This window comes from Vanellus vanellus (assembly GCF_965231255.1).
Source record: "Vanellus vanellus genome assembly, chromosome: 5".
Taxonomy (NCBI): Eukaryota; Metazoa; Chordata; class Aves; order Charadriiformes; family Charadriidae; genus Vanellus; species Vanellus vanellus.
Genome location: NC_138910.1, coordinates 12695340 through 12708753, shown reverse-complemented (window position 1 = coordinate 12708753; position 13414 = coordinate 12695340). Strand labels below are relative to the sequence as shown.

At 39.5% G+C, this 13414-nt stretch overlaps 1 protein-coding gene across 2 annotated transcripts in view; it reads right to left on the bottom strand.

Moving 5' to 3' along the window:
* MYLK (myosin light chain kinase) overlaps nucleotides 1–13414 on the bottom strand; it is a gene marked incomplete at its 5' end in the record, with an annotated part of 160661 nt that overhangs the window by 72736 nt on the left and 74511 nt on the right. For both annotated transcript variants that reach the window (XM_082483392.1, XM_082483393.1), the window contains 2 exons: nucleotides 4894–5783; nucleotides 6143–6223. In XM_082483392.1, the coding sequence (XP_082339518.1) occupies nucleotides 4894–5783; nucleotides 6143–6223 (971 nt within the window). The remainder of the gene's footprint in view (nucleotides 1–4893; nucleotides 5784–6142; nucleotides 6224–13414) is intronic.

Sequence of the window (13414 nt, the reverse complement as noted above, 5' to 3'; positions counted from 1 at the left end):
AAGATTACCAACTGTTTATGCTACCAAGACACTTAGAAAGAAAAAATTGCTGTCTTACACAAAGCAACACAAAAGCACCATTTTCTAAGCTACACCTTCAGTGCTACCTGAGCCTATATTAAGTAGTTCCTCTTCAATCTATATAGTCACATGGTACTAAATCTAGCAAAAAAATGCAGAGCAAGCTGATTTTAAAAAGGGCAAGTTTGCCAGTTTTGACTTCTCATCATTGTGCACCTCAATGCTCCAGTCTAGTAAGGATGCCAGCTTCCAAACCCCTTTCACTGTTGTCTTCTAGAACAACTTTCGTAACCATGCAAATATTTTCTATCTGGATTTTCTTTCCAAGAGCGAGTCACATAGCAGGCCACTAGCACAGGGCACTGCTGTGCCAAGTACTATACAAATGTAAAACAAAATGGTTCCTGCTCTAAAGAGTTCACCGTGTGAGGAAGCTTGTTCTGCTCAGTCCTTATATGTCTAACTCCACTGTAATGTCTGCTACAGCCTCCTTAAAAACTTTTTTTCCAAACAAGAGGCCCCCCATAGCTTCAAACAAAGAATACCACTCTCATATTAAAATCAGCTACCTCTTAACTATACGCCATTGAACCTGCCCGTATAAATCCATAATGCTCTAATTTATGAGTACCCTCTTTTGTTTATTTATTACAGTTACTATTTATTTGGAGATTTCACAGGCAAAAACCACATTAATATCTATCCCAGGAATGTAGATAACTGCACTCAGACAAGCGTTTAAAAGGAAAAATATAAAATCAAACCATTATTAAACTCCTACCAGGTCAGTCATGTTCGTAAAAGAAAAATGGTGTAAGAGCTCGCTTTGTTATAAAAATGATACTTTAGGCAACAAATCACTCAAGCCAATCAACTGACAGAATACTATTTGGGGAATTTTTAAAAGAATGGATAAACAAGTACTGATGATCATGATTTCAAAGGGAAACAAAACAGTATTAATAGTTCAAATGTAAAATGGAAGGAAAGATATTGATCTTAAATATGCTGTGATTGTGACCTTCATTATAACGTTGCTCAGATTCTGACTTCTAATTGCTAATGTAAACTTAATCCTGGAATAATGGAATACATTGCAAGCCTTAGATTAAGTACTAGAATACAGCTCAAATACTGCATAAATATGCCTGAAGATGAAGGCCTTTTTTGGACCAGGATTTAATTTTTAGTTTGCCAAAGTCCTTACCAATCACTGATTATTCTGATGCTGGTGTTTGAACACAGGCTTCTTCAGTGGTACAGAAGCGGGCATAAAGTCCTCCCCTTCTCTGGCACGCTAATGGCTAAACTGCCCCAGACAGGCAGTACCGTGTTAGCCTCTTCAAACAGAGGAGACGTGTGAATAGAGTTGTTTCGAACAGGTAAAGGGCCTTACTATCAGTTAGAACAGATATGCCAAGGCAAGTTACTTTCATTAAGTGACTACTTAAAGGGACTAGTTAATTCGCCTATCCTTTGAACTTGTTATACACAAGTATACTTTCAAGTCTGCCCTTCCTGCCCAAATATGCCACTTGTTTTATCAGGTGGGCATGTCCCTATAACTAGATTTTATGTATTTATCTTCACAATATATTTGGCACCAGATGATCAACGAGTTACTATCTCATTTTGCTTTCTGGCAATGACGCAGAGGGTTAATTTAATTTCCAAAAGACAAATACATGGCATTCTTCAGGTTCATGTGTGACTTACATTGAATAGTTTGTGGGCCAGTGGCTCATACTAACTAAGATGGGCTTGTAGTACGATAAGAAGCAGATAAACATGTCTCACTCGAGATAGAGGATTTCCCAGTATCCAACTCACTAAGAACAAGTAAGTTACTCTTTTGTGAGATAGCTCTGGAACATTTTCCACACGTGAGAACCAATGGTCACCACCAAACATCACCGAAACACAAAACCGGTTGGTGAAATAGCTAAGAAAAGACCCAGTCTATCCCCTTCCATAGTGGTATTTGTTGCTGAACACGAGAACCAAGGTCATACAGAAGAAATGAAAAATGGCTTTGTAAGATCTAAGCCCATTAATGTGAGCTAGATCAGTTTGCTCTGAATTCCTCTCCTTCCCCACAGACTCAACCTTCTTTCAGCTGAGGATGACTCTAGGGGATTATCTCCAGAGCCCATTAAATGCTGCCCCAAGGTTGGCCAAAGGCACTGCTGCTGAAGGACATGACACCTGTGGGCGTGACAAAGCTGCCTTTTCAGCGTTTGAGGCAAAAGAAAGATGGAATCTGTGATTTTGGCCTTGGGCTGCTGAGTACTGCATCCAGTTTTTATTGTTGCTCTCTATGTTTAAAGCTGCTTCAAACACCTTCTGTGAGTCTATTTCATACGGTTTTTCTACTGAACAGTATTTCCTGATATTCATCCTGAATGTGTTATTTCTTAGTTCTAGTCTGTAGCCCTAATTGTTCCCTCTCCTCCCTTGGTTCCTTCAACTATTTATGTGTTCCTAATTAGCTGAAAAGAGAAAAATGAATCTCTAAGAAAAGTGGAACTTACTTAAAGTAAGTACTACGCATACCTAGTTAATGACTTAACAGTTGGCATGAAAGCATTTCACAGTGGGAGAGCAGCAACACATTGTTCTCCAAGTGCCAAAGCTAGCAGGTACTGTCAGGGAAAAACCTAAACTGACCATCATGCAATGCATCGCCTCGGTGTGCCAGATTTATGTAATAAGGTTTTAAAAAAAACAACAGTTCTAATCCTCATTCCATTTCTTTCCATTAAAGGAGAAAACTATAGCATTTACTTCCCTGTGTAATTTGTTCTAAGATCCTCTGCAAATATGTGCAAAAGAAAGCATAACTTTGAAGTAGTGATAATGCTGACTCCCTAAGCATGATACCAGCGCAATAATGCACGTAGAACTCAAAAATAAGGACTGTTTCTTCATGCCCTGCCAGAAGCTGTCCTGAAACAGTGGATTCCTTATCCAGTGCTGACCTTCGTTCCTTACCTCCATGGAAAGCACTGCTAAAGTTTGACATCCGGACAAAATGCCAGCTCTGGGGTGTTCTGACCAAGAGCGTCACCTAGCCCGAACTGGATGGGATGTCACATGCCCTGCTCAGGCAGGTGGCAGAGCATTTCTGTACATGAGGATTACTTCACTGTGAACATAACTACACTGGATTTTCAGCTCCACAGTACCATTTTGTAAACTGAATATGAGTTGAGGGATTGTAACAGTCAATTACTCAGATTATTTCAGTCAAGAAAACAGCTTTCTGCAGCACCACAACACCAAAGCTTCGGGACTGGGGGTTGGACTAGATGATCTCCATAGATCCCTTCCAACCCTGACCATTCTGTGATTCTGTGACTTTAGGATGCTCCACCATAGCTCAGAAGCTTTGATACAGAGATCCTGTGTACCTGATGCACTTTGATGGGAGATATGAAACTTTGAGATGTGTATTATATTTTCACTCTGAGCAACACCAAGAAAACCCTTGAAATCTTGCTTCCACTGTAATGCTAATTAAATTGCAGTCTCCTACCTTCCTGATCCTGTCTGTCCCTTTTACGAGGATGGCATTTCCACCAGTCAACTTTTTTGCATGTACGTGACAGTTACCCTTATTCTATACTGTCCCTTCTGGTGAAAATCATCATGTACTCATAAATACAATTTTTATGCTACTTCAGGCACATGCCAGACACAATGTACCTCTCTCCATCTACTTACTTTGGTATCCCCTTAATGTAGTACCCGGGTACCTTTTTTTCCCCACCCTATTTGAAGGCAATGTTGTTTCTGACTGCATCCACTTTAAAGGAATCCTCATGTTTCAGTGCTTGGAATACTGCGCAAGGATTCACTAGTGGTGAACCATTGTGTGTATTAATTTGGTTCTCATTTAATAACACTGAAAATAGTCTGGATTAAATGAAGAAAGATTCACAATTAAGAGTGCAGACCCCTGTGTCAAGCTATAATTCTTACTGTGGACATGAACTTTTTTACTACAAGGTGCAGGACAGAGTCATTCTCCATGTAATTCTGTCATTGTTTTATGAAACAAATATGAAGAAGTTTCTTTTTGTATTATCAGTTATCCTCCCTATTTTTGTCCCAAGAAAAATATATTTTGTCTCAATACAATATTCACTTTCATACAGAACCAATCTAGTAGGGCTTGATTATCAAGAATGTGGAATAGAAAGAAATCATTCAATTTGGCAACAGTAAGTGTTCTCTCTCAGGACTTTTACTAAACTCTGTACTGTTTTGAAATTAGTTAAAATTCATCATGCCAGTGGAGTTCAAATATTTCAGTGTCTGTACAGGCAACAGAAGCATCTGTGGTGGGGCATTAAATACACTGGAAATCAATTCTCAACTCTGATCTTAACTATGTAACTTGAAGTTGTAGTAATTTCTTTCTATAACACAACTCCTCTTTGCTTCTGAGTTTCTTATTGCAATAAAAAGCCTGAAATATTAAACATACAGAAGAATTAAATTAGAATTTGTAAACCAGCAACAATATTATTCTGTTTTCAATGTTCTAAATCCTTAACGTTCAGCTTAAATAAATGTCATGTACCAGCTCCTTAAACGGCGTTAGCAATGTAAACAGCATTTAAAAATACAAGAAGTTCAACTTTATAAAAATTACATCTGCAGGCTGTTAAAGGAGAATCTGCAAGAAATGTCAAACAATACTGTTCCTTGAGTACTCCACTGAAATAACAAGAAAGTTGCATCTGGAAACAGTTACTGGCACAGGACTCAAATAAAGTATTGCGTTACCTTTAATGAACTAAATATTATTAATCAAGAAGCGGATATAACAGCATGCCATCCAGCTGGCTTGTAATTCAATTAATTTACCTTCTTGGGAGATGACAATTGACTTTGATGATTTGATGGTTTTGCTGTCTAGAGTCCAGGTGACAGCTGCAGGGGGATCAGAGGAAATCCGACATTGTAAGACCAATTTTTCACCATCTACTACTTGAGCATCCTGAAGCTTCTCTGTAAAGGAGGGTGCTGTTCCTTTGCTTGCTGGTGGTTTGCTTGCTGTTGCTTTGTTTTCAACTTTTTTCCCAATTATTCCACCATCCACCACTGCACACCCATGTTCACAGTTTCTGTCATTCTTCTCTTCTTTTTTCACTGCTGGTTTGGCAACAGGGGCTTGAGAATTGGGGGTCGCATTCTGGGCTTCAGAATTGTTGCGGGCATTTGGTGCTGGGGTGCTCGCGCTGCCATTCTCTGCAGGTGGCTTTTTCTTTGAGCCCAGCACAGATCTGAAATCTGTAACGGCTGGTTTAGGAGGTGGCACCTTCTCTGGCAATGGGGTTTTTGGGGTGCCTTTCTTGGCCAGCACAGAGCGGAAGTCCACCTGCTGGGGAGCATGAACTTTCCTTTCCTCCTCTGACAAGGTCTTGGGTTTGACCTGCCGCTGCAGGTTTGCTCGGAAGTCCATTTGCTCGGCTGGGATTTCTTTCAGTTCCTCCTCGGAAAAACTTTTAGTGTTGACTTTTTTGCCTAAAATGTCACGGAAATCAAGTTGCTCAGCTTCCTGCTGCCTCAGGCTTTCCTCTGTGTGTTCCCGAGTTTCTACTCGCCTCTTCAGCACACCTCGGACGTCTTCCTGCTCTTCCTCAGCTGCTCTGGTTTCACTGCTACTCTTTTTGAAGCCACTTGTTCTACCAAATGTTAGTTTACCATGATCTCCACCATCTCTTCGCTCTCCGGAGCTGGCTGATTCCCTCCCACTACGATCCGAAAAAGAAAAGAAAGAGAGAGCCAGGAAAGGGGCTGGTTTAAAAATGTCAGGGAACAATCTCAGAGCAGGAACAAAATGTGTTTATAGAAGGGGAGGTTGATTAGAGGAGCACACTCCATTAGTTTATTGCATCAATGATGACTTCAGGAGCCATATAAGGGCACAAACAAAAAAGATCTTCTCTACTCTGGCTTGGTACAATGTGCTTAGCCTGTATGATGAAAACAATTTGTTGGGTCACATTTGGGGATTAGATTGAACAGCAGCCAGCCTGGGTCTGTAAGGGCAGGGAATTAACGGAGCAAAAAATAGAACCCACCCATGCAAGTCCCTGGGAAAAATACTCACTCTCTGAGCATTTCTGCTCTGGAAGCTGAACTCTCCCGCAGCATCAGAGACACCTGGCAGCTGCATTCTCCAACTTGGTTCCTGAAATATTTAAGTGAAAACAGAAAAGCAGAGGTTTCTCCCTCCAAAACTGTAACTTGCCCAAGCTAAATGATTGTGTGTTGCACTAAAGTAGCTCAATCCCAGTGTGGCATCCTCCTTTCCTATGCCCAGCATTGTGGTGGTTGACTGAGTGTATTTGGTCCCCTTGTATTTGGATCTCAAATAGCTTTCACTCATCTGTTGCTGTCTACACTGGGAACAACATACTCCCTGAACAAAAATCAAAGCAATTTACAGAATGAAACAGCTGCAAACAAACAAGCTAAAGGAAAACAAATACAAAAACTGGAAAATCAAGGCAGAGGAAGGGGCTCTTTTGCAAAGTTGAAAACCTTTCCAACTCTGCCTACTGTTTATTTATTCAAACCCAAGCTCTTAAGTTTTCTAATGTTAAGATATTAAAAGCAGGGTCTCATTTCCTTCCCCCCCTCCCCCCTCCCCCGCCCAACCAATCAGCAAACCCCATCTACATGGATTGCTCCAGCCTGTACATGTTTATATTAAAAAACATAAAAGTGTCACCATATATGGTGCTGAGTACTTATTCTTCCTTTTGCAGAGGAATACCATGGATGCCTTCTGGAAAGGGCTCCCATTAAAGAATTCATTTAAAGTGCTCCCCCCACCCCCGCTGCTCCCTCCCTCCTGAAGATATATATCATTCTTCTAGCCCCAAATGGCTCTTCTCCACTTAACTCGGGAGATGCCGAAAGCAAAATTTAACTCCCCCAGGGCAGCAGTTTTGTAACTGTTGCCACCACTCCCCTGAACTGCTATTAAAAAGCAGACTTGAATTGATTAAGGACTAGAGATAGCTTTTATTAGTGAAAATGCTTTCGTTCTTCCCAGTTTAAGCATAAGCTTGTAAAGGGACTACAAACTCCTGAATGATTTTACTTTTTCAAAGAAAAATAATTTTTGCTACTGAAAACATTTCCTGGACATGAATAAAACAGATGTGTGTTGGGGGAAGGAAGGAAAGAGAAGTGGGTTTTCCCAGCTGTGTTTGCCTTTCAGAAAACTTGCTAGATAGCAGCACCTTCAAGTCCACTTTACCCTGAAGTTTACAACACAGACTCAGGAGTGCCTTTCTGTTTGCCATAAACATATTATCTGGCCTGTTCTTTAAATAGTGCATAGAAATATATTCCTAGATATGGTTCTGTTTGGGTGAATAAACTATAATTTCACCCATTTGCAACTTGCAATGAAGTCACACAACAGGCAAGACCATTATCACAGATGCAGCACTATAACAGCAGTTAGTGCCATCAGCTTTTCAGATGGATCACCTTTGACTTCTGTTGCTTTAGAAAATGAAACAGTAGATCAGACTAATATGAAAATCAAGCTTTTAACACCAAGAAGAAATCGGTGGGGTTGACCGAAGTAACTGGATTGCAAGCTAAAGGCCCTGCTGGAAGGAACACATTTTCTTTGACCTTAAGACCATTAACAACAAGAAGCAATAGAAACGTTTTCAACACTGTATATCCAACAAGTCAGAATATGTACACTAGACACTGTTATTAAAGGCAATCCACAAGGACAGCACTGAAAGCCTGATTTCCTTCAGTACAAAAGACTAGAAAGCCTCTGACTACCGAACAGAAACTGTCCAAATGGCAGGAGAGGATCCAAGTCAATGCAGAGAGTATTTAACTTAGTTCTACACTGGAGACCTGCTGTTCTTACTTCCTCTTATATATGACCTCCATTTGGAAGCAAGAAGAACAGAAAGAAGGAAAGACAAATGGAAAGATGAATAGAAAGAATTGCACCTCCTCCCAACATACTGATTGGCATCAAAGGATGGCAGGGTATCAACATTACTGAAAACCTGTTGTCTTCAAACCATGCATTTCAAACTGCCCCCTTTTGCCGCTATTGAAACTAAAGAATTTTCTTCCTGCTTCTCAGAAGCTTTTAAGAAAAGCAGACAAACTTTGAAAGTGCTCAAGTACTTTCTCATTCACCACTACAGTGCTGTTAATAGGCTGTTGGTTTACCAGAAGTTCCCTCCCGCAAGTCTCCTAGAGCTCAATTGCTCTTCCTTTAGGACTTAAAACCAATCCAAAGTTGACAAAGTAGGAGAAGGCACGCAAGCTGAAGTATAGACAATTTACAGCATACATCAAATAGGGAGGCATCACTGCTCAGCTTCTGTCATGACTGTGCGGCAAAAATATTTGCCCACAAGAATTGTGTCACCAGTGGGAGAAGTTAAAGCAGCAGACACAGCACTCTCCCGGGAGAGGGATCTAGGGATGCTGACTGTCATCCTGACCACTGTGAAGAATAATAGCATTTCTGCAGGACCCATTTCTGCAATGAATCTTTCCCTCTGCAAATACTTCACATGTGCAGAGAAGCAAATAAGGAAGGCAAAGTAAACCTCTCTACACTAAGCTATTTTTCACAGGGTTTGGAAAATAAAGGAGGGGGTAAGAAAGCAGGAGAGCATTTTGTTCCTTCTATTTTTAAAACCTTGGGAAGCACTTACAAGTTATGGCAACACTGGGACATAGAAGTACCTAGATGGAAAAATGATTCACAAGGTAGTTTTTTTATGTTAATTATGGTTTCTGATTCATGTGAATGGCTGAAAACCAGACCACTGGATACAAACCTCGAGTCTGTGTCTCATTCATCATATTGCTGTTCAAAAATGTAGCATTCTCAGGGCAAGTCCTGCTCCCAATGAAATCAAAGTGAGTTTAGTTACTGATTTTAGGAGCAGGGAAAACACAATTTTGTCTTTTGAATTCAGTTGCGGAGTCTAAAAAGGTGAAGTTAATAACACTGATATAACTTGGAGGTCACAAGATGGAAAAAGAGAAACAAGCCAAGAAAAATTAAGGACTAGATGGTTTAGATGCTAAATTCAATCAAGAATAATTCTGGAAACTCTGTAAATATTTTTACATTTACGCAATTTCAGAATCTAGGCAAGGCAAAATACATAGGGGCAGTTAGAAAAAATAGAACTTTGTAGTACACAAGCACTACTTCAAGTCTTTCACATCTCTGCTGTTTTGAACCTTGGCAATAACAACATTACTTCTGCAACTTGAGGTTCTCCGTGTGGCATTTTATCAACAAAACCCTAGACAAAAGACAGATCTTAGTGGCTCTGTTATTGTGGAATAATGATAGACATGGATAAAACCTATGCTTAGTAGCTATGCTCTAAAAAGTGCTTGGAAGTGTTGACTTTTGCAGGATAGTTCTGTAGAATGCCCATGCAAAGGACTTATCTTTAAAAAGTCAAGGAATAATAATTAAAAAAAATACAACCAAAACCAAATAAAACCACAGCTGCAAAGCCTGAAGCAATTTTAAAAATAGCTCTCTGTCCTATTGTGGGATCAGCTTTCCCTGGAATGGCTTTTATGTTCAAAATATCTTGAAATATTAGTTTCTTGGCAGAACGTACTCAAATATTTTCACTGAACCTTAGATGAGACTTATTGTCTGCGTGTCCCTAAGAAGCACTCTCTGGAGGAAGGGGAAAAAAACCCACTGTTAATTATAGTGTGGGGACACACCGAAAATTCCTACTGGCCTACCAAGTGTGAAACAAGTATTGCAGATTAAATTACATTTTTTTAAGAATGAACTGAAAGGGGCAAAGAAGTTGATCCCTAGCTCTAGCTGGTGCTTCCGTGCAGGTAACTGCAATGCCTCAGAATGAGGGTTTGCAACTCTTTTGTGAGTTAGTTAAATGGAGAGAAAGTCCAGACTCCGTGAAGCTTTAACCCCAAAGAAAGTGACTAATCTACTGGATCACAACTTCAGCTGACATAAAGCAGAGCAGCTCTACTGGCTTCAAAGAGGATGTAATGATTCACCTCACTTGAGAGTTTGGCCAAAAGCTTTTTCTACCTGTAAGACCCATCATTTTATTTGCATTTTACAACATTGAGTGGGAGAATGGAAAGGGAAGGGGTCATGGTTTTCTTTCCTGAAAATAGACAATGTGTTGATTGCAGAAACAAGGTTTGCAAACTGTATTTCACAGAAAGATAGAACTATGTTTACTGTTTGGTGTAATGGAACATAATCTCACAACTGCTTTTTATATAATCTGAATTGCAGAGTATTTGAGTTACCACTCATTTGTAAGATGAATGTTTACGTCTGATTTTAATCAGATTATCGAAATCTCTAAATAAGATCAATCAACACTAACCAAACTTCTATGGAAGATGGAGTGGGGGAGAAGAGAAACACTCAGCATCTGAGAAGACAAAAGGTTAAGAAAGCAGATGAGTTGTTTAAGGAACTGCTGGGGGATTTCTGAGGTCTCTCATGTTGACTGTACTGTTACAAAGATAAAGGCTTTGCTCAACAAACAGAGTCTCTGTCCAGTACTCCCAATTTCTTTGCTCACTTTTTCATTTACAATGTACACACTGACTGAAAGAACATGGGAAAGTCACACTGGGATAAAACAATACCATTGATTGCACCACTGGGTGGATGCAAAGGACAGGAGAAGAAAACGATGTCTGTGGCTTTCTGAGTTGTTATTTCCCATTTCAATCATGATGGCTCACAGAGACTCTGACTGATTTCTTATCTCTCTACTGCATGGGCCGGCATTTTGCAGGCTATAAACTGCTCAAATTTCAATATATGAACCTCAGTAGTAGGTGAATCTGTTGTTCTTATGTCTTTGCAACACCATTCCTTGAGGCCTGAGCAATAACAGGTTCAATAGAACATTATTAGGACAATTAAAATGAAGAATGCAAGTGTAGAGGAATTGGAGGTCTGTGTAGGTTTAAAACAAGGACCAGGAGAGGTTACAATGACTACTCTCTTAAAAGTCAGATTTAGTAGTCTGCTATATTGTAAAAGGCAAAGCAAACACATATTCTAACTAATGCTGAGGGAGGGAAAGACAGAAAGCCAACCAGCAATATTGATGGATCACATTAGGCTCACACTGGGCTACAAACACTTGTCAGCTCACTCTGATGAAAAGAGAAAGAAGTAGGAAAAGACAAATAGATCTTTTGTTAAACCCCAATTTTTAAGACCAGAGTTTTAATTTGTGAGCAGCCCACACAAAAGAGGAATTGTGGAGGTATTAAGACAGAATTTGGAGCTTAAGAATAATGGAGAAGAAAATTGGAAAATAATTAACACCGGTAGGAAACAATGCCCAGACTAAATTAAGGGAGTTGAAGAAAAAATGACTCCCTAAAAGCAGCTATGCAACATGCTTCTAAAATTAATACATGAAAAAGAGCTGCACATTTTATTTGAAAAGAAAATTATTATGTTTAAAAATAGCCCACTGTCAAATTCTCTATAAACTCTTAAGTGAATTGACTTGTGGTTTCTCAGTTATTCCATATTTTTAACGGACTTTGTATGAGTTTTTGAGAGAAAGACACTAAATGCAGCTCTCCTCCTCTCAGGTACTGTTAAGACTGTTTCTGAATATATAAACAATTCTCAATCAAGTATTCAAGACAAATGCAGGCAGTTCAAAAGCTATTTAGACAGGACTATTTGCTGCTGAAAATTATTTTAGCTCTATTGCAAACTTGAAGTTATACAGCTGACATTTGGCTCCTTGGATATTCCTGAGGCAGTTACATCTCTGTTATTCATGGTGTATAAGCAATTCCCTAAAAACATACGGCTTTTGGTCCCCCAAACAGTAACAGAAATTTTACAAATGGCAGCAGGGTAAAAAGAGGCATCAGCATTCCCCCTGCTCTAATTGCAGCATAGCTTTACTCATTATGGATTAGAAAAAGCATGAATGCACTGATCTTTGTGGGTTCCCCAGCTATTTCTCCAGTAAAAGGATTAGGGAATAACTGAAACTAGCATGTAATCTGCTGTGTTGTTTTCTAGCTATAACTTTACTTCTTCTCACCCCTCCCCAAAAAATTCTGAAATAATTTATTTTCTAAGTGTACATTTTGCTATGTTCTAGAGTCATGATATTGTCAGGCTTCCACTTTGACAAATGTCTTCAGCGATGAATTTGGTCTGGGTGATCACCAACTACACCTGATGATTAAGGTCACCTTGCTCAAGTTAGCCACAACAGAGTCTTCCACAAAGCCCTCTTGTCTCTCTTTTGTTCTTCCTGTTCTCTTTCTTTCTTCCATCCCTGAAGTTTTGCTGAAATATCTCCTCTTTTATCCAAGCAAAACCATCAGCATATCATAAGAGAAGATGCCTGTGTCCAGGGCACATAAACTGAAGTGTGGAAATGTACAAGTAGAAGGTAGGAATTTTCAATTTGACCTGCTCTCTCATGTAGAAGTTGGTAACCTTAGTGAAACTGAACTGGCATTTCTCATCCCAAGAACCGAGTGTTAGAAACACCACTGATTCCCAGAGAGACTTTTCTTAGATGCAAGGACGTATGTAGACATGACCTGCACAAATCAGCATTATGAACACCCTAGATGACCTGGGCTGACTGGGAACAAGCCAATTTTTCTGAAATGAGCCAGTTCACAATTTATTGCAGAGTACAAAGGGCCTAAATCTACTGAAGATCTTATTTGCAAAAGGTCATGGCACATATGACTCTAGCTACATAAAAGTTGTTAAGGAGACTTGAAATTAAGTGTAGAAAAAATTCTTTATAGGAAATCTTGATATACAACAACTATAACTTCTAAAGCACCTTTTTCTGGTGAAAGGTGCGTGCCTCCTCTGACTTTAAATACTAAAATATACCGAGGCTAGTTTCTGGCTGCCTGTGATAGTCTATGGAAACATACCTTAGAGCCAGGCATCTACACAGTGATGTTTCTATCATTCAGGAAACACTGGTTGGAAAACAAACTATAACTATAAAAAATTAAACTCACTGTATAGAGGCTAAACAGGTTAAATTTATTAAGAAATGCCCTCACTCCTTGGGTTAGGAAGACGTGAGTAATTTATTTGCAAGCAGGCAAAGGAAAATTTAGTTTTAAAATTTTGTACTAGACTGAAGTATAGGAAACAAAAATAACTCACTTATAGCATGAAAAAAGACAAAAAGCACTGTGAAGCAGGCAAGTGCAAGCAATGCAGAACACTTCATAATACTGGGCAGTATCTATCTAAACTGTCTACTGGACTAGTCTGTCTGGACTAAAAAGCTAGTGTGTGGAGCAGAGCAGAGAATTTTCTTCCAGTGTAGTGGAT